This window comes from Oryza sativa, chromosome 11, assembly GCF_034140825.1.
Source record: "Oryza sativa Japonica Group chromosome 11, ASM3414082v1".
Classification (NCBI taxonomy): domain Eukaryota; kingdom Viridiplantae; phylum Streptophyta; class Magnoliopsida; order Poales; family Poaceae; genus Oryza; species Oryza sativa.
Genome location: NC_089045.1, coordinates 9,706,939 through 9,730,215, shown reverse-complemented (window position 1 = coordinate 9,730,215; position 23,277 = coordinate 9,706,939). Strand labels below are relative to the sequence as shown.

General features: G+C 37.2%; 1 protein-coding gene across 1 annotated transcript; it reads left to right on the top strand.

The window, feature by feature from the left end:
• Window positions 1–10,880: 10,880 nt before the first annotated feature.
• LOC107275766 (acyl transferase 1) lies at window positions 10,881–14,780 on the top strand. Its single transcript, XM_066305829.1, has 2 exons — window positions 10,881–11,220; window positions 14,041–14,780. The coding sequence occupies exons 1-2, from the start codon at window positions 10,881–10,883 to the stop codon at window positions 14,778–14,780; spliced, it is 1,080 nt and encodes a 359-aa protein (XP_066161926.1).
• The last annotated feature ends 8,497 nt before the right edge of the window (window positions 14,781–23,277 follow it).

Genomic DNA, 23,277 nt, shown 5'->3' with positions numbered 1-23,277 from the left:
ATTTAGTGGTAGGTATTATTACTGATCATTTCCACTAGTGTTGGTGAAATATGTGTATGCAGGTAATTTGAGGAGAAAACACATCTGTCATGCGACAAAATGCACCTCTGCACATTCAGGACACGTTTACACGGATTGGAGGCCCCATAAGTCAATAAAAACCATTTAGAATTGAGCCAAAACATAGTGCAGGTTATTGGGGGCCCATTAAGCAACCTACCGGCCAAAGGAGAGGTCGGGAGGACACTTTTTGGGTTCGGCCGAACCAACCAGTTCAGCCGAACCCGTTCCGCGGCCGTTCACCATCTGCTTCCACGTGGACGAATTGGATTCCTCCTCTATGGTGGATGTAGGGTGTTTTGGTCATTTCCCATATACCTAACTGTCATTTGGAGCCTATATACGGAGGTCCTCATCTCACTTCAAGCACATACAACTTTAAGCTGAATTACAAGAGGCTCTATTGTATCTTTTATACATTAGAATAAAGTAGAGAGTGAGGGGAAGCTCTGGAGGAGTGCCCGGAAGTTTGGTGCTCATCCGACATCTACCTCGACGAGTGTAGCTTTCTAAGAGGAATTCTAGAGGAGTACTGGAGCTATCGATATACTCTGCTCCGGGTTCGGAGAACTTCTTCTATAAAGTAAGCATTCGTGCTCATTTCTTTTGTTATTTAATTACTTAGTCTGAGTAAGTTATATTTCCATCTTTGCGGGTTCATTGTTTCGTATTCGTACTAAGTGCTATAGTACTAGGAGTCTGAATAAAGAAGGAAGTTCCTATACAAGTATTAGAGTAGTAATTAATAACTTATAGACGTGGTGTCTCGGTTAGAGATTACCCTTATTTGTTGTGTATCCCACGGATTTGTCAGAGGTAGACGGCAGGTGGTGACAGCCCTGAATCCCATCCTAGTAATCCTCCACGTTCGGATACATCATAGAGCTATAGCCAGAACCACGCTGGCAGACCAGCAGGGGTTGGTGCCCGAAACAACATATAAGGAATTACCTTGTTTAGCATAGATAATTAAAACACATAGGATGTCCTCTCTAGCCTAGCCTACCTATCATCCATTGTTGTCCTTGGATAGTCTTAGCCTTAGGTAGATTACACACGTTCCCTGAGTTCGATATCCTTTTGGGGTCACCCGAAGGTGAAGTGCTACAGCGGTATTACGTGCGCGCTTGCGGATTTATCTATGGTCGTAAGAAATACTAACAGCATTCGAGAAAAACAGATTTTGGGAAGACATTTCTGGTGCTCCAATTTGAAAGAAACCAAGGACGAATAACATCTATAATCCTACATTTAGGCTTATGCACAAATGGATTGCTATGACTTTGTTTCCTAGAGGAGATCTTAAACCTATAAGAGAGGATGAATTGATTATCATGTTTGCCATGGTTAGAAAGATTAAAGTTGCTCCTGTGAAATGTATGATAAGGCAATAGTTAGAGAAGTATAAGATTTATTGCTCCTGTTGAGTACACTTCTCTGGTTACTCGCATAGCAAGGGGACTAGGGGTCATTAGTAATGATCAAATTGCTTATATTTATACCCCTCGTCCCTATGTTGATAAGAGTTATCTAGTGCAAGGGCATATTCTTAAACATGGAGTAGATGGATCTGTGATATTCTTTTTCCCCGGTTGTCCAAATGAAATTCCGTTGCCTAACGCAGGATATCATTTGTACAACTACCATGAGCTAACCATTCCCGTGCAGACCATAGAAGAATCTCATGCCGGTGGAACATACAGGGAGACGCACAACATGGCAAGACACGAACGCGAAGGTTCAATATCCTCAACACCCGTACAGATGTATGAGGCCGGTTGGGAGCCAACTAGGGATGCACCCGGATGGACCTAGGCTCCACGCCATAGCATTGGAGGCTCAGGTTGGGAATGTGCCAGTGAAAGCCGATGGCGGTCGCCTCACGAAATACAATGGGGAGGCTTGAACAATCAATCCACCAGATCGAGCGGTATGCCTCCATCTCCAGGTGAATGGTGCTCAAGTTCCTCTCGTTGGGATTTAGGTGAAATCACCAGGAGAATGGATATCCTTGATATGCAGACGGGAGAGATCCAATACAACCTCAAGGAACACATAGCACAGACGCAAGAATGGCAACAAAATGCTGATGCTCAGTTCAACAACATCAACAATCTGATGCAGCAATAACACGATGACTTTCAAGCGTACTTCCGCTTCTAGGGATTCAATCCTTATTAAGGATCCTAAGCGAAAGCCAATCTTGGGGAATGTCTCTCCCCCCACTAAGGTAACTTGTATCATTGCATATTTTCCTTTTTAAATGCATGTTTGTTTTTTCCAATTGCATTCTATAAAAATAAAAACAACATAAAAATTTGTAAAATAGAAAAAAATATATTACATGAAATATATTATAGATATACACCGGTCATGCGAGTAAAAATATATTATAAATAGTAGTATACAGTTGATTTTCGTTGACCAGCTAGCTTGAGCAAACAAAATACATATATACTGATCTCGCCGATCTGTATTTACAAAACATATAGACACTATATGCAGACTGTGTCTTATTTGTTAACTTTATGTTGTGCAAATTGGTTTTTGCAAATAAGAATAAAAAAATTAGACAGTTAATCTCCTATCGATTACACCATTTTTCTATAATACTGTAGAAAGAATTACATGAAATACATTATATATGACCTGATATACGTCGGGTGCATGCAGCACGTATGTCGTTCGCGAACTTATCTTTCATCTGATGCAGATGTCACGAAGTGATTCCACAGCAAAATATTGCTTTTAGGGCTTCTTCGAAATGCAAAAATGGTAAAATAGAGGAATAGGGATAACTTAGGAATTTGGTAGGATTGCATACGCAAAACAAACATAGTAATAGTTTTGATGGAATGCAACGTAATTAATTAAATAACTTACAGAACCAGCTGACACCTGGGCCTAGTGTACTACCGGGTCACGTTGTCAGTGAGAAAAGAAAGAATTCGTTTGAAGCTTGATCTAGTTCTTTGTGCAAAGGAATTTTTACAATGAGGTCTGGGTTAGATAAATTTTCCTGTTGGTTTTCCTACGAGAACAGTGCTAACTGCTATGGAAAATATTCCTTCACGTATCCTGTAACCATTTTGAATCATCTGAATGGTAGGAAACGAAAAGTTCCCTATCAACAGTATTTCTATGAAAATCCTTTGAGAATCCCTCAATCCGAACAACCCCTTAGGGTTTCATGGTGGACCTTCAAACCGCTCCCGTTATTGTCCTTACATATTGCTATTTAATTAACTTAGAGATGGGAATCGAAATAATATAAGTAAAACTCTTCATGGTAATAAAATAAATCTCTTGTACAGAAGTCATACATCTAGAAGATCCATTTTACAATGCGTTACAAAATTATGGACAAGTCGTATAGCTTATATTATATGCTTCATGGTTATATATATATATATATATATATATATATATATATATATATATATATATATATATATATATATATATATATATATATATATATATATATATATATATATATATATATATATATATATATATATATATATATATATATATATATATATATATATATATATATATATATATATATATATATATATATATATATATATATATATATATATATATATATATATATATATATATATATATATATATATATATATATATATATATATGCTCTCTAGACAAGTTGCTTCATGGTTATAGCGTACTCTTCATGGTTATATGCTTTCTCCAGGCACGTGGCTACTGACTTTTTATGGTTTGTTTAAGATTTAAGAACACGTTGTCCACCGCTCTATGCACCATTTATTATTATCAGGAAGTTAAAACACATGTTTGATTTATTAATTCATCAGAATTTTAAACAACAATTTCCCTGACATCTCTCTTAATCTTATGTCACGGTGACATTGCTTCATCGGACAAGTTGGCAATTGACATTGCTTAATGCTGACAGCTCACCGTAGACTGAATATCATTGGACAGAAATATAACGTCTTTCTTTTATAGGGAAAGCTACTAGATCTACAACGCCACCTTAAAACAACTACTCACTCCATAAATATTTTTGGAGTTTGTTAGTGGAATTAAGCACGTATGTGAAATTATTTGGGAGTGAACGTGTGTGATTAATTAAGAAAAGGAACTCTTTGAAGAAATTAAATGCAGAATGGTTGGGATTGATTAAGATGAGGAGCAGGTAGAGAGAGTATATAGTTTTATTTTAAGACAGATCTATAGTGGTACAAATAGCTTCAGTTTGAGACGAAGGGTATAGATATACAGGTCGTGCTAGTATTAATATATAGTATATTGCTGTTTTCCATCCACTAACTTGACCAAATAAATTCATCTATACTTATCTCACCGATCTATATTTATAGAACATACTGACAATCGATGCAAGTGAGACTGTTATTTGTTAACTTAATGTTGCAAAAATTGGATTTTACAAATAAGAATTAAAAACTCGGACAGCTAATGACCTATCAATTACACCATTTTTCTGTAACTAGGAAGATATCCTGCGCATTCACGCGGGTATGCATCGTATGCTAAGTTTGAGATACTTATCAGAGCGAAATATTAACCGAAGAACATATGCTACGATTTCTTCATAAATTGTTTTTATCGGTATTAATTGCTTTTATGATTTTCCAACCTACTAGCTTTATATTATATCATATTTAAGTAATATCTATAAGTAACTATTTATAATATTCTCCATCATTTCAAAAGAAGGTAGACTTATTTTCTTTAGAAAACATGTCAACAAAAGTAAAATAAGGTGTTTTTCTCTTTTTAATTGCATATATGTTATCATGGTTTATTATAGGAGAATTGGGTGGGACATGAAGTTCCACTAAATGTATGGGTTTATATAGCCTAATATAATTGATGTAGTTTGAGAGGTGATCCATCTATGAACATTTCATGTAGAGTGGGTCAGAGGTTCGACACAACCTAACATGAATACTATAACGACGAAATATAATTGCACAACATTAGTATTATTTTTGAAATATGATGTACCATGAATACACGCTTGCTTTTTTATATAAGATTAAAAATAATAGTTCCACTGGTTTAAAAGGCATAGGAGTATTCCAGAAATGTAGCTTAAAGATTATGGTTGTTTTAATATCTAATATTATTGCAAAGTAAGCGTAGCTCAACTGGTTAGTTTCCTTATAGTGGAACATGCCACCCGGGTTTAAGTCCTAGACTTAACATAGTGTTCATATTTATGACTAATTATTCTTTCAGTGGTAGGTGGCGTACCCATTGACAGCGAAGCGCCCGTGGTGATTTCATCAATCTCAAAATATATAGGCCCAATATTTCGGAGATACTCATAGATGTAGGCACAATCTTTTAGAGATACTCAAAGGGGTAGGTTATGTGTTTGTGCGTTCATAGGGGTGAGCGTGCGCGCGTTGACAACGCTTACGTTCGTACTGTTTTTGTAAAAAAAATTATCCAGCATTATTGATTATTTTTATTTTAGTTTAAGAGCCAAAAAATTGGAAGGGGATGGGCAGTGTTGTACGCATGTGAGGGCGAGAAGGTGAAGGAGATTTTAATTTTGTAATTTTTATAAATGATTTAAGTAATAGCCGATGATGGGCTGTTTCGTTTTTCAAAGAATTTCTAAGATTTTTCTGTGTTTTATAGGACGTGGCGCATGGCGATTTAAGATTATTTTTAAGAAATAGATCTAATAGTAAAAATAATGGATACGTCAATTTAGTTGGATTTTTTTAGACTCGTAGGACATGATACGCGGTGACTTATGAGCACTCTAGAGGGCATTTAATTGATTTTTGTTATAACATAATACATATTTTCAATTAATTTTTGGTTGTTATTTAGTTGCCATGCAAATGATAGGGTCTACCTTTGAACGATGCATTTTTAACTTTTAGATAGTAAAAGAGTAAATTGCACCCACAGTGCAACAACTTAGCAGGTGGGTCCAATTTAGTGTAATAACTTGAAAAACTAGGTGAAACCTAGCGCATTGCTGCGGGAATTTAGTATGATAATAATAAAAAAATAACGTGTAAGATAGCTAGATAATATTAGTTTAAGTAAATTAATGTGGTTTATGGTAATTTCAATTTAAATAATATGTAGAATGGTGATTCAAAAGTAAAAAGTAAGGTGGTATGACTTCATGGAAGAAGAAAAGCAGGGAGATAGTTTAGACCGTAGATTAATCATCTAAAGGCTAAAAATAATTGATGTAATATGACTTAATTAGAGGAAAAAAGGAGAAAGATAATTTGAACCATAGATTAATCATTTAAGCACTAACTAAGTGAGGATGAACTATATATAAGTATATATGATATCATAAAACATAATAAAGATATATATATATATATATATTGAAACATTATGAGAATTATGTTGGATGATAATTTAACATGTTTGTATTTGAAAAGCTCTTAAATTATAAAAACTATAAAGATATAGCATGTTTGTATGATGTTTAAATGTGATGATTGTTAGTGGATGATGATGTGGCATCTTTACATGTTAAGCATAAGGAGTTAGTGGGGGATAACTTAATAGTAAGATATGATGAGCATTCTAGTGCAACAACTTGGCAAGAAGGTGCAATTTAGTATAAGAACTTTATAAATAATCGTATAAATGCAACAACTTGCAAGGTAGGTACGATTTTGATATAATAAATTAAGAAGTTGTGTGACAACTTAATTATTTGGAGAATTTTTTTATATAAATTCAATTTTTAAGTACATATTTTGACAATATACTAGCGTGGATTTGTATAAACATATTTTTATTATTATCCTAATAACTAATAACTGAAAGTCAATTAAACTGGATGTAGAAATTATTATATTTTAGTTGATATTTGAGAAGGTGAAGAAAACAAAAAATTCTTAAAGGTAACTGAATGTAAATTGTATGTGCAACATAATTCTTAAAGATTAAATTCAACATTATAAGGTAATATCCATAGGATTACTGTGTATTGGCATATTGACATCGTGAAAAATCTCACCTACCATATGCTTAGCCGAATTGATTCACTAAAATACTAAATTGTCAAGTTCTTGTACTAGAACACATCTACTTGTCAAGTTGTTGCACTCGGACGTTCAATTCTCAAGTTCTTGCACTATATCGCACCCACCTGCCAAGTTGTTATACCGTGGGTGCAATTTACTCATAGTAAAATATAGCTGATGTGATCTTGATTATTTATTTAATTATGAATAAAACAATAGCTATGATTGTTTTTATATTATGTTAGTTAAAAAATAGAAGAGGATATAATTGAATTGGAGAGGAGAGATGGGAAAGTTAGACGGGGAGGGTCAGAGATATACGTAAGGAAAGAGGATGGGGGATATTATTGTTTTTTAGATAGATATGATGGGTCCTAGTTTTGTGTTATCTACTACTATATATAATCCTCGTATGGTCCAAATAGAATAGAACATACCCTACCTGTTAATTCATATGTTGATATAACTATTAGCGATGGTGGCCTCCATTGGGATTAGGAGTGAAAATGGTACGGAAACTTTCCGGATTCCGATCCTATTTTCAGAAACGGAATCTGTTGGTCGGAATTTTTCGGAAACGGAAACAAATTCGGAAATATTTTCTTGGAAACGGAATCTAAAATGATAAGGCAATTTTCGTCAGAACTCGGAATCGGTCGGAAACTTTCCGGAAATTTTCTTGGAATTTCCGGAAATTTTGTGACTGAAATACCCTGGATTTTTTTTATGCACTAAATAGTGAATACCATGGTGTTTGGTTGTTATTTTTTAGAAAATATTTGTTATGCAAATCTGAAGTTACATAAGAATATTTGTTTGCTTCATTTGGATTTATCAACAACATCACTGAAATAAATTATCTATGTTTAAGATAATTTATTTCATAGATTGTGTTTTGTAACGTACCGTTGAGACTTAACAATTGGACTTATATGATTTAGTTTCATGATGAATTGTTGACCATTGAGACTTGAGAATTGGATTTATCAGTTTGAGGGGTTTTTGTATTCCAATAAATTTCCGTTACCATATTCGCGCCGGTTCGTTTTCGCTCCGTTTTTGGTTTCGATAATATTCAATTCCGTTTTCGTATCCGGGGTTTCCGATTCCGAAAATAATATGAAATTTTCATCCCTAACCAGGATCACCTTAACTTAGCCATATGATCCATGCTATACTTACGGTACCATAGCAAACTCTGTTATCCATGTTTGGTGCCCTTTAGGGAATGACAAAGAGAAGATGGAAGAGATCAAAATAATTTATTTTAGACATAGTTTGTTTATGGTGTTGAACATTATACTCAAATATTTTTATGATATAGATAGAATAGTCACTTTTGAAAATGAGTGAGGTTAATCATTCAACATTATTTTAAAAAATATAGCTAAAGAGATGTACCACCACGATAATATCCAAAGCACCATATTATTTTTTTAATATTTTGACAAATATCTATAGTTTAGCGCCTAGTTTGTTTCAACGCCTATTATTCATAATCACACTAGGCACTTCTACTAATTTGAAGAATGTATTTATTTTTCCAAACTCATTTACATTAACTAATCCATTGGAATACACTTATAGTCACGTTAGTGGAGTTTATGACATATATCCATCAATTAAGTCTGACATATTGAAATTCCTTTAAGTATAAGAAAATATATCATGAGTAGTTTATTGTGGATGTTACTTCATTGTTCATTTGTGTCAAAACTATTTGGCAAAGAAAAAATATGACCAAAAATCTCATGATGGATTAAGGGGTTGAATTATAGCGAAGATCATTGGCTGAAAATATTTTTGATATTTCTTTTCATATCTATGTACAATGTATGTTGCTCACTTCTCCAATACCAATCGAATAATTCTGAAATTGTCAAAGAAAAACTTTGAGAATCTTGATCTCGAACAAATTATAATTTAATTAGATATACTTGAAAAAACAACTAAATTATCTTGTTTTTATTTTTTTACATATGTAGATCCAAAATTGTGTTGTATATTTATGAAATGATATTTCACACCCTAAAATATGATGTGTACTTTTAAAATAATTATCAAACAACTAACTATTATATATCAGCCCCATGTGTCATGATGTATTTAGGACCACAATATAACTTTTATAATTTAATTAAAGGAATACAATAAAATCACAAATTGGATGTATAATTTAAAAATAATTTAGAAGATGGTACAAGGAACATTGATTGGATATTTTATATTATTATTATAGATCTTAGTTTAACTATAGATATTTATATTTGTGATGTAATATATTTAGAAAACCATATTTTAAAGATCATAGATTTTTTTTCATGGTTTTTCTTTTCTTTCCGGCAAACAGTACGTAAGCTATTGTTTTGTTTTTTGTGTACGTAAGTACGTATGGAGAAGAACATGGTTTGCATCGTATAAACTTGTACGTACATGACAACAGTAGTAGTGCTTAAATCATGTAAAGAGGACGTTATTTTTTTAATAATAGATCTAATCCAATGGTATAAAATGACGGGTCCACCAATTTAAGTTAAAATTGATGGTGAGATTTGATAATGTCATTTGGCAGCCTAAGAGCGTTTATAGGAGTGCCACGTTGCGGCTTAAGAGCGTTTGTAGGAAGTTTAATGGACTTTTAGTATATAATAATAGATAGATAGATAATGGATAGATAGATAGATAGATAGATACTGTAGAAAAAAATACATGAAATACATTATATATGAACGAAGTCCTGCGCATATCTTGGACTGATGCTAGGGTCACAAAGTGCTTCCACAGCAAAATATTGTTTTTTAGGTTTCATATGGATCTCCAAACCGCCATTGTTATTGTTCACTCTACATGTTTCTATTTGATTAACTAAAGATGGGAATTGGAATAATATAAGTACAACTCTTCATGGTAAAAAAAAAGTAAGTCTCTTGTACAGAAGCCATAACTCTCTTGGTGGAAGATCATCTTTACAGTACGTTAGAAATTTCTCTAGGAACATTGCTACTCACTTTTCACTACTACATAAAGAGACATGCATGTCAGCACTATAGGTGCCGGAAAAGGTAAAACCGGAACCTCTAGTGCTTTTCCCGCTCACGAGGGCCAAAAAAAAAAAACCGAAACCTTTCAGGCGAAATAGATGCCAGTTTTAAAAATAAACCGGCACTGATTTTCCCTGTCAGAGAAAGGTGCCAGTTCTATACTAAAATTTGGCACATTTTACAAACGTCAACCGGATTGTTGCCCGCGGGGCGCACAATAGAACCAACACAAGCGGTCAGAAAAAGATGTCGGTTCTTAACAAGAACCAGCACCTTTAAGTCTTTCATCTGGCTAGTAGTCGTAAAGGACCCACACTTGAAAACTGGCACCTTTATTTTTGTTAGAGGTATGTGTTAAGAACCAGCACCTAATATCGCAGTATATAACATTTCCCCTCCCCTCGAGCTGATTGAGCAAAGAACAGAGCGGCACCTCTTGTTCTTGCTCGACCACTTATTTGAGGGGGGAGGTTTTGCTCTGTGGTCTTTTGGTTTTCTTGAAGATTTAAGCATGCAAGTTTAGTTCATTATTTCTCACGGATCCATTTTCTATTGATTCGTGTTACACACAATAGATGGTATATCGGAAATTGACTAAAGCAACATGTCTTATTTTTCTCATGGACAGCTACTAGGCATACACTGCGACCTTGATCTATATATAGGTCCTATCGGACTCAAATGGACTTGGTACCACCACAAACAGCACTCCCTAGCTTAAGTACGAGCATCCATCGTATAATTAAGCTGTATGGCGAAGTTCACTGCACGACGGAGCAAACCTGAGCTAGTGGCTCCAGCCTGGGCCACGCCAAATGAGCGCAAGTATCTCTCTGATATTGACAACCAACCTTCTCTACGGTTCTACGCTACTTTTGTTGAATTCTTCCAACCTAGTAGTACTTTCGATGGCTCTAGGCCATCTGATCCGGCAAAAGCTATCAAGTCTGCCCTTGCAGACGCCTTGGTGTACTACTATCCTATTGCTGGTCGCCTCACAGAGCTTCCAGAGGGTAGGCTGGTGGTAGACTGCACTGCGGAAGGAGTGGTGTTTGTGGAGGCAGATGCAGATGTGGGGCTGGAAGAGCTTGGTAAGCCATTGTTGCCACCCTACCCTTGCGTGGACGAATTCCTATGTGACCCGGGTGACACTAAAATGGTGGTAGGCAAGCCATTATTCTTTCTGCAGGTACTATGCTGTATACTTTTCTGTTCATCACAAGCCATACATATACACATGTCTTCAAGATTCTTTCTAGCGTTTTAGTGTGCTCTTTCTATATATATTGCTAAAATATTAACCATTCTATCTGATTCTACTTATCCAATCACAGTTTACTCCATTTAATTTTTCTATCTATTTTGTTATCACAACCGATCACAACCATTAAAGCCATCAACTTTTTTATATTTTGACAATAAGTATCATGTGCACCCCTGGACTGCAGAACCCGAGACATCATACTTTGTTGTAGATATTCACCAGTGTCGTCCATAATACTCCCTTCGTACTTGTAAAGGAAGTTATTTCGGACAGCGACACGGTCTCCAAAACATAATTTTGACTTCTTGTTTCTATAAAAATATTTACTGAAAAGTAATATATGTATACTTTTATGAAAGTACTTTTCAAAACAAATCTATTCATATAATTTTTTACATTTTCAAACTTAACAACTTGAGAGTTATTCATGATTTATTTTCAAGGTTTAACTTAAACATTGTCCTAAACGACTTCCTTTACAAGTACAGAGGGAGTACAATATTAAACCGTTCATGAAGCGGTATCATACTTTTTTTGGTTACAACACACGATACGACGTCCTTAGAAGTACAAAGGCACCGAGAACTATCACTTCTAGGCACCACTGGAACTATAATGTATTCCTCCCTCTAAATTCTAGGAACCGTATATAAAGTAGATAAAAAAAACAGATTCTTCTAATAATTAAAGATCTTTTTTTCGCTATTATGACATTTTTGCTCGATACGGAAGAAAAGGAACATCCATGTGGCTTGGACTTTCTATGAAATAAAATTTCATTCGTACCATATAACATTGAGATAGAATATAAATTGAACTAAAAATTACAATCAGTGCACACTAGTAGAACAAACTTTTACTAATGCTTGTTCCAAATCCTTATAGGTGACAGTTCACCAATATAGCCGAATTAATAAGAGTAGTCACTGGTCCCAGTTCTAATTTAGAACCATCACCTATTGGTCATTTTTTATTTTTTTCCACGATGACATTTCGGTTCTCACAACTCACATAATTTTCACACCATATTCACGGGAATGTGCCATGCAAGATTTGAACCCACAGGACCTCACTCTCTTTGTCATTTCGCCTAACAAACACTTGTTAATTATCTTGTAACCAAACACTATTCTTTCAAGATTACCTATCATTCGAAACATGTACGTTTAACAATACAGATAAGCTCAAATAAAAATGTTGTTAGTTACACAAGCTTTTCTAGATCTCCTCGAGATCAATAGATTTCATATAAATTTTTTCTTCATTCGGGACCATTCACAAATTTTAAAAATTCATTTATCCAAATAGATCTGAGAACTTATAACATGTTTTCATACGTCCAAACAACGTCAAATGAAAAGGTCATCAAACTATAAATTTGTTGATCTCGTCAAGCTCTATAAATTTGATATAAATTTCATCTTCATCCAACTTCATATAAAAATAAAAGATAAAAACCACACGTATATGAGTGACAAAATCATATATACTGGCTTTTAATTATAAACCGGCACATATATATACAATGCTCATATATGACGGTTCAAAATGAAAACCGGCACCTATAATGCTAAGCTCATTGGTACCTTTTTTTTTAATTAACTGGCACATATATGATGTCTACAGGTGCTGATCTGATGGGACAACTGTTACATGTTTTTATTATGAATTGGCACCAATGAGTTGTTATAAGTGCCGGTTCTTAATTTTATCTTGTCGAAAGGCTTGTTTATGCAGAAGAAATCTCATATGTATCGATTTTAGACAAACGGGCACCGATAAGACCAGTCCATATATGGCGTACTATACTTAGGCTGTGTTCGTAGATCATGATTGGGAACCTTATCCTCCCACACGGAAAACGGAGCAATCCATTAGCACGTGATTAATTAAGTATTAGCTATTTTTTTGAAAAACAGATCAATATAATTTTTTTAAATAACTTTCGTATAGAAACTTTTTAAAAAAATGCACCGTTTAGCAGTTTGAAAAGTGTGTGTGCAGAAAACGAGGGAGAAGGGTTGGGAACCCTCCTATACAAACTCAGCCTTAGTAGACTTTTCCAGCCAGATAGATCTGAATCATATCGATATTTTTTTTCATCAACTGTTGAGGGCAAGTAATCTCAAATATATAGTTATATGGAAGTTTGGGGAGCAAAAACTGTTTCAGTATTATCATGCAGTCTATAAAATAAGAGCGTAATTATATATTATGGTAAATTTGTATTTTGTTTTACCAAACACGGTTGCACCTCACCTACAAATTAAAAACACAGTTGCACCTGCCTTTTATGCGTGCTTTTGGCCAAGCATAATCATCAACCTGCCTATGATGCAATGTATAGAAAAAAAAATCATTTCTTGTTCATTCGTGTCTATCCCTCTTCTGTCAGCATAAAAAAATTATCACACTTAACACATTTGTTTACTTATGTACCACATGTAGGTGACACGACTAAAATGTGGAGGATTTGTGGTTGGGTTTCATATGTGCCATAACATAAGCGATGGCTTTGGCATGTTAAATTTCATCAGAGCTATAGCTGACATCGCACGGGGGGAGGCATTACCGACCATATTTCCTTTGTGGAATAGGGAGCTCTTTACTATGTTTTTCCCACCCCGTATCTCACACGTGCATTTAGCATATGAGGCACTACGTGATGGTAATCTCGGCAATGATATAATGCAATCCACACCACCTGGTGCTATGGTAGGCCAATACTTTCTTTTTGGCCCAACAGAGATATCTGCCATGAGAAGCCATCTCTCTGCACACCTTAGACAGTCCAGTACCATATTCGAACTAATATCTGGAGCAATATGGAAATGCCGCACAGCTGCATTGGATTATTCTCCTGGACAACTTGTGCGTTTCATGTTCACTTTAAATTCTCGTGGCAAGTGGAAACGCAACCCACCAGTCCCTCAAGGTTACTATGGTTGTGGTCTCGTCCTTCCTGTTGCAGAAACATTGGTTGCTGACTTGTGCGGAAATCCTCTTGAGTATGCAGTTCAGCTCGTGCGCAAGGCTAAGTTTAATGTGACTGATGAGTACATCAAATCAACCGTGGACATGATAGCTTCCCGTAAGTGGCCATCGCTTGTTGTAGATCGAACATATGTTGTGTCTGATATAACAACCATTGGAGAGGACAAGATAGACTTTGGGTGGGGGAAGCGAGTTGGGGGTGGCATACCAATGGCAGGAGACATCATGTCCAAGCTATTAAGCTATTTTATGAAGTGCAAGAATGCTGATGGTGAAGATTGTGTTGTGGTGCCGATGTACTTGCCAAGCATAATAATGGATAGGTTTGCAACGGAGATCTCGGTTTGGTCAAGGAAACAAGGAAACAAATTCATCGTGAATGCATTTAATTAGGCGACTTTAAAATACTACCTCTGTTCCAAGATACAGTTGTTTCTTACAAAGAATAAGCAACAGGGCATTCTGTCTTGATTGATAGCTAGAAATAACTATATTTCGGGATATAGGGAGTAGCAAATAATGGTACAAGGTTATTTGAAATAATAATTAATTACTCCTTCTTTTTAATATATAACGCCGTTAACTTTTTGACCATTCATCTTATTCAAATAATCTATATAACTATTACTTATTTTATTGTGGTTTGATTTATCGTTAAATATTATCAAGCATGACTTCAATTTTTCTATATTTACAAAAAAATTTGAACAAGACGAATGGTCAAATATTTATCAAAATTAACGGCGACATATACTTAAAAAAAAGGAGGTAGTATATGTATGGGGTACATGTTGAATGTACGCATGGTTTGTGCATTTGTAATCGTTATAAAGTAAGGGGATGATCCATCTCCCGTCATCGTTTTTGTTACACCCAGAAATTGAATTGATAACCAGGTCTACCAGGTTGTGTTGTTATTTTTCTTCATATCTACCTTTACTAGAAAATTGTTAATGCGTTGCAACGGGAGGATTTCTCGTTTCAAATCATGACACCTTTTAGGTATGTAGTGTTTGGGTATTATGAATCGTTACGTTAGGTGACTAGCTAGCTATGACGTCACTTGCTTCACCTGATCACGAAAATTGCTCACATTAAATGGCAGAAGGAAAAAATCATTGAAACTGAACAACACACAGTGTCATAACGAGAAAATGATCAGGACTTGTGTAGCCGAGCCGTATCATCAAATATGTACATTCCAAAGTTACATCGTGACAATTTTCCGAGAGAGAGAGAGAGAGAATGACATTGTGGCACATTCATCAAATATGTGTTCATTTTTCTATACGTATAAATCTAATTTGGTAATTTATTATGCTTAAAAGGTACTCCCTCCGTATTAAAATATAAGCTTTTTAAGTATAGTGCTAAGTCAATCAATTTTAACTTTAATTATTAATAGTAATAAAATAAAAAAGATAAATCATGTAAAATTGATGTTACTAAATTTATCATTAATCAAATATTCATAATATGCAACTCTTTTTATTTAAAATATTTTATTTTTCTAGATATTTTTGTTAAAGTAGCATATCGAAGACTATGACGAGGTCAAAAAGAAATTTTATATTTTGGGACGGGGGGAGTAATATATGTATTCATGTTTGTACTGTTAAGTATATTGATGAATAGGATATACTAATTTTGATCAACAGGCATGCAACTTGCATCTCCTTCAGGGGGTGTTTGGGAACCCTCAGAATTTACCTACCCCAATTGAGTACGGTCAAACATCACAGCCAATGGGAATATGGGATGTGTAGTAGTCGCTAGGATCTGTCCATGATTTACCCCAAATATGGGGTCTAAAATATAAAATCGCCAAAAACTACAGGATTGATCACATCGTCTTCCTCCTCCCGTCCTCCTCACGCGGAATGTGACAGCGCTCGGCCATGCCTTGGGCGGTCGGCGATAGGAGGACGTCAGGGAGGCAGGACGGATCTTACAGGCGCCCCGCTCCCTTGTTCGACGGCGGCGCCCTAACTCGCGCGTGCAGTGTGTGCACGGCCGCGCGCGTGGCTCGTGAGGCAGCACCGTACTACGGATCGTCAGAGAAACGGCGATACGGTGTGAAACTCCGGCCCGAATGTCTAGGGCAATGAACGGCGAAGCAGGAGGCGCGCGAGTTGGGCGCTATGCTGGCCTTTACATGCAGTAGATAAGATCGAGATAGAGATTTCATATACGTTTACCGTAACGTTTTCCTTTCCCTACTACAGGAATGATTCTCATGTATGGGGTCATTTTAAATTGTAGACGGACCGTAAGTGGTCGCGTTGTGATTTTCATTTTCACATGCAACTCTTTAAAATGACCGCATGAAAAAAAAATTATCGCAGATGCAGATGGTCCACTTAACAGGTTTGCACGTGAAAATAGCATGTTAATTCACCCACACACAAAAATAGCCGCCCAACTTTTAATCCACCGTCGCCGCCCCACACCCACTCTCATTGCGTGCTATCTCCTCTCATATACCATCCCACAACCACTCCTCCCATATCCCTCTCCGCCCCACACCCGGCCTCTCCTTATGTGCCTCCTCCTCCCACTCCTCCTATCTCCCGGCGACCACGGCGGGTGGCCTCGGCTAGGGCGGCGCGAAGGCAGCGGCATCGGGTTAGAGCGGGGGAGGCAGCGGAGCGTTTATCCATCACCGGCCACCGTGGGGAGGCTGGATCCGTCGCCGGCCACCACGGGGAGGCCGGATCCGTCGCCGGTCACCGCGGGGAGGCCTGATCAGTCGCCGGCGACCATAGGGACGACAACGGTGACGGTGTTTTTGATTTTGTTTTTGTTTCGATTTTTTATTTTCCCATGCGGACGGTTTAAGCACCTGCACTCGAAAATCGCGATTTTCACGGACACCTCGTTCCAGACGGGTGGAAGATCTGCACGCAAAAACTGATTCTGACCACACAGAAAAATCGTTGTTGTACTAGTGTTTTTCTTTCCTGCCTGCGTCGCACTGGACCGCCACATCGATGCAAAAACTCCAGCGGTGACCGCCGCAGACGGAGGGAGCTCGCTGTCGAGGGTGGATTCGACCCGATACGGCGCGAGGCCGCTGAGGAGGGCCGTCGTCCGGCTGCTGGAGGACACCCTCGCGGAGAGGATGTTTGCCAGAGAGGTCGGGGAAGGGGATTTGGTGATAGTTGACGCCGATTCAGCTGGGAAATGCCGTGGTCAGGAGGAGCAACACCATGCCGGGGGCTTACAGCTGCCTACTAAGTGTGCAACAATTGAATTGGATACATATGAGAATTTTGGAAAGCTGTCGAAATATTTTAGTGACATCCATAGGATTATGTACTCCCTCAGTACTAGAATATAAGCATTTTTAGAGTTGGACACGGTTATTAAAAAAATAGGTAAAATTAAATAGGAAATGATTGTGATTGGATAAGAAATGAAGGTAGGTGGAAAAATTGAATGGTGGAGGGTTGTAATTGGTTGAGAAAAGAATGTTGATGTAGAAGTTGTTATATTTTGGGATAAATTTTGAAGTTGTTATATTTTAGGATGGAGGGAGTAACTTGTATCGGAAGATACCAAATATTGATTAATCGGCAAAAGCCACTATGTCAAGCTGAGTTCCGTAACTAAGTACTAGTAGTCTAGTATACAAATGGCAATCACTGTCGGCTCATCAGTGCAGTACTTGCAGAACGATCCCCAGGGGGTTTAATTGTGGAATCATGATCAGTTCTGCAAGCAGGGTTCATATTATCGCTGAAACATGGATCAAATTTTGCAAATTTCAGGTTTACCGGTGGGTACCGATGAAACACAGGGTTCATATTATCACTGAAACATGGATCAAATTTTGCAAATTTCGGGTTTACCGGTGGGTACCAATAAAACACAGTATCATCCAAAAATTTCAGTCATTTCGGGTTTATTGGTGTGTTTTTGAATTTGCGTGCGTGACACGATGATCTTTGACTGCCTACATGATTCTTTGCACTTATCTTAGTCATTTACAGATTATATATATATATATATATATATATATATATATATATATATATATGATACAATCTTCTTGATTTCCTGCACAAATTGAGTCAAATTTTAACAAAATTTGGCAGAAATTTTTTCTTATCGCCGATAAAATTCCGACATTTCTGATAATCCCGTTTAGGGTTGCCCCCTGATATTGTTTTCATATCGATAATTCAAACCCTCCCCGGTCTATCCAAATAAAGCATCCATGCATGATAACTAGCAGAGGAACTCCCTAGTCCCTTCTATATATGATATCATAGAGGAGTATGAGGATGCATATGAATGATACAAGGGTCATCATATTCTAGCATCCTCATAGGAAGTAGAGGCACTAGGAAGCTAGTTTCATGCAGCTTGTACTTTCAATGATCTGCCCACTCATAATGGTTTGTGACAACAGTTTGGTGTCTGCACATATCAACACCGGCAAGGACGTAAAGTAATCGCGCTCCTGGTGGAAAACGTGACGATCCAATGCTATGCTTTTACTTGGGGAGAAATACCATTCTCATGGAGGAGAGTTGATCAGCTGCTGTGATGGATGGAAATCCTTGCTGTTAGTGAGGACATTCCACTCAGCATCTAAGATGAACAGGCCTACAGAGATGTCCAGGCTGTGCACCTCTGTATCTAAATTGGACTGAAGATCAAAGGATTAAAGTCTTTAAATATCATTTGTTAAAGATCTCCTGGAGGGGATTAAGGAGAATTGAAGCACCATGATGTTAGTCAGGTGATTGACGTTTGACGGTGTTGACTTTTGGAGGTACACTGGCACTAGCTCATGGTTGTGCCAGGAGTCCATCACAGCTTGATTTTATTTAACTGCTATTCACACCCTTGAAGAATCTAAAATTTTCCAATGTGTTTGAGAAAGCAGAAGAATCCGAGTAAAAAAACATCCGACTATATCGCCATAACTCATTTTCCTTTCCTTGGATAAAATGGAGTAATAGAGATCTATCATGATTATAATGGAAAGGATAAATCAGTGAAATATCTCAGCGCTTGTGTATATAAATTTGAACTAGGGTTGCAATCCAAACCGAGATGAAGGAATTAGCTACTTAGCTAGGGGTGTTTTCACAAGGTCTCAGAGGGGCATTGCTAATTCTTCTGTTTGACAAGATGTAACCAATGCTTGTTGAATATAAGTTGTAACACATATTTTGTGCAAATCGACGAAGGAACCGACCAGGATCCCGTGCCCCTAGTTAATATTGCAAGTTCACTGATATCAACCAAGTGCTAGATTGAAAAATCTGACGTCTTCATCTTCGAGTGCAATGGAGACAAACATTAGACTCATCAAATCAAATCTCATCCACCTCATTTATACGAATATTCATAATGTATCTCATCATACCGCATGTTTCAAATCAGATGACGAAATTTCATGTTCATCTAAACTGTTTTGAGCTGAAGAATGGCTAAGTTCATTGTTATTTTTTGCTGAACCGACGCAAATCTCTCAGATGAAATTTCAAGATGTTCCCTCTCTCTCTCTCTCTCTCTCATTTCTTTTTTCTATTTGAAATGAATGGCAGGATCCTAATTTTCCTTGCATTCAGAAGAAAAAAGATGCTCCAATAACTCTGCAATGTTCCTTCACATTTCTTCAGGGTGGCGGCAACGCAGAATACTTTCACCTACTTAATTAAGAAAACATCTCATATCCATTGGCTTTTATGCTCGATGGAAAATGTTGTGCGCACACATGTCCTTGTTCAGGATTCATGAATTAATGACTTTATTTAATCTTTGATGCATCCATAGTACTTCTTTCTTTTTTATAGTCAGTGAAGAAATTGTTTTGAGAGTTTTAAGCCCATGATAAATAGCTAAAGCACTCCCTTTTGGCGATGCTCAAATATCATACCGTAGAGGAGAATTGTATTTTAGAGGTGCATGAGAATAACAAACAGTCAAAGTCTACCATCCCAATAGGAAAGTGAGGCACTGGGAACTTGATTTCTAGCTGTTATCCATCCAGTAGGAAATGGAGGTACCATCGGTGTATATAATCATCCGGAGTACATGCACGACTGGCCGAGCAAGCGGTTTCCAGTGTTCTTGACATGAGCTTGTTGATGGTAAACCGCGTTGAGAGTTTTGAGGTAGAGACTTTCTTCGGTGCTTGGAGTTCATTAGGGCCATTTTGATCACACTTAATCTAACGCATAAGAATGAAAGGTAGCTATGAAAAGGTATGGAAAAAGTAGCTCCCATGGTTAATTAGTGTGGTTAAGGACAAAAGCGTACCATCCTCGTATAGTCCCATCCAGACTGCAATGCGATGCCCCGATAGGGTGTGTCTGTGACAGAGGCATTCCTATGTTAATACCGTGGTTAATTAAATATGCTTAGCGATTAACTACGGAATACTCCAAACTAAGCGCGTCAATTTTGCAAGTAATCAATTACTCCAAACTTTACGATTCCTCTTGACAGCTTTTGAGTTTCGACCTAATTAATCGATACTTCACAAAAATGAATCAGTGCTTCAGCTCAGTAACCATCAGCAGCAGCCAACATCCATCAGCACCAGCAACATCACGCAATATCAGCACCAACCAGATCAGTGGTACCACTGAAGTTCAAAGGATATAACAGATATATTGTTCTGCGACCTTGCAGTATAGCACTTTATTGCGCAAACCCATTCACAAGTAATAACACGCTGCACACACATAATAAATAAAAACAGTTCGCAGTAGTAGCGCTAAAAGCACATAAAAAACAACAGTAAAAATGCAACAGGTTTGTACTATCAAAGTGAAATTTTAATATTGGTATTGCAGCAGATTTTTTTTTTGAAAATATACTATTCAATTTTTCTCTCAGAAATATAAGAGAGGAGAAAAATTATTCTTCACTGGCCAGAAATTATGGGAAATGGCAGCCCACTCCTGCTTTGCTCTTTAGCATCGATTCTGATCTTTGAACCAACGAGCACCCATGACCTACGCACTGCCGACAATAACCGTGCACAGGTGAGGGAGTTGAGGGTGCCGCCCCGCCGGTCGGCCGACCGCTCCGCGCCCGCCAATCGCAGCCGTGCACACTGCCTGCCACGCCCCTGCTCCACGTTCATTCTTTCACTAGGGTTAGACAGAGAGATGTTGGGCTAGCAAAGGGATGGTTGATTGAGGAATTACTAAACGACCCATGCTAATATTAGTTCCTATTTCTAATTTACCCTTTAGAAATCAATGGTGGATACTAATTGGTTTAGGAGGTACCAGTGGTACCTCCCAAGCACTGTAAAAGATCTCATAGTTCAGATTGTTTTCTACCATCAGTAGAGAACATCATAGTGGGACTCTTCTCGTATTTACCATATTAGATGATTGATCTCATTTGATCGAAGGGTTCACGTATATTTATACTAATACCCTAATTAGCGGTAGGAAAAACATGGAGATGTATTATTGTCAATAAAAAAGGTACGGAGGATATAATCGTTGTTCAGCAATGATTAAACTTTTTTTCTTTTTTTCTTTAACTTTTTCGATGGAATATAAGCGATGCCAGTGCAATTGATGACCATAAATCAATTTTAGTCCGCAAAAAATAAATAACAAAATCATCTCTAATCATTGTATTAGTAAATTACAAATTCACCCTTAATAACGAACGGTCGAGATCATTTATCAGATTCATTTTAATCTGACTTATAAATATGTGGTTGTATGTTCCTGACTAGGCTAGGCCTACAATTCACCAACTTACACAAGACATTAGTGTTTCAGTTTGTGGGTCAGCTTTTATAAAGCTTTTTCGTGCCTCGGCTTCTCCCTCATGGTCTAAGGGCCTGTTTGACAGAGCTCTAACTTCTTAATTTAGCTCCAAGAGTTAGGTCTGTAGTGGAGCTGTGAGAGCGCTCCAGTGCTCTATCCAACTCTACTCCCATTTTAGGTGGAGCTGAAACACTTTGGCTGGGCTCTAGTTCCAGGAGAAGTGGAGCTGGAGCTGGAGCTGTGCCAAAGAAGCCCTAAGCAGTTGTGAAAGGTGCTCAATTGATTTTTTTTATGATAATTATGAAGGTAAAATCAGAAGCAATGTTCCTAAACATGTGGATGACAGAGTTCTAAACAAAAATGTTGCACATTTTGTACCAGTTAGGTGCTGCTCCAAATTAAATAGGTATATAATGTGCGAGCCTTTGCTATATTAAATAGGTAGAGTATATAACAAGTCAGACAGTTAGCGGATCAGTTTTGTTGTTGTTAGTAGTAGCAATGTTCGTCTCTCTATATATGTATGTATAAGGATGCACTAGATGTTATAAAACCAGCCTCGAAATCGATATCGGTAGCTAAACGCGGAAGAAAACATGATAGGAGATCCAAACATGACGACGACACCAAGGCACGATATTTGGTAACGGAGTTCAGCCGAGGCCTACATCTCCGGGCACTGATTACGGACACTCCTCCCCGATCCAGCATATACAGCGTATCAGAGTTACAACGACTCACGGCCAGTCGCCACCAGCAGCTGCTCCCTCTCGCTATGCTATGTCGCCATGCGGTTACAACAGGCACACCCCTCTTTTTATAAGAGATCCTACGATAGAGTCCGACTCATACTCTAGTCCTAATAGCTATTACAACTCCAACTCCTAAACTGTAACCGACTACGTACACATATTCGACACAAACTCTAACAAACTCCATCTTGACGAATATGCCATGCCAACCTGAATTCATTACTTGCTCGAACCTTCGTGTACCAGGACTTGAGTTGATCCTTTTTCACCGCTCATGTCGAGCTGCCCCGGCAAGCCTCCACCAAGCTCACCGTAAACAAGAGACTCCCGCTATCCTTGCAATTTCTTCCTCTTAACTCCACCTGCAACAGCGCTCCACCTGTC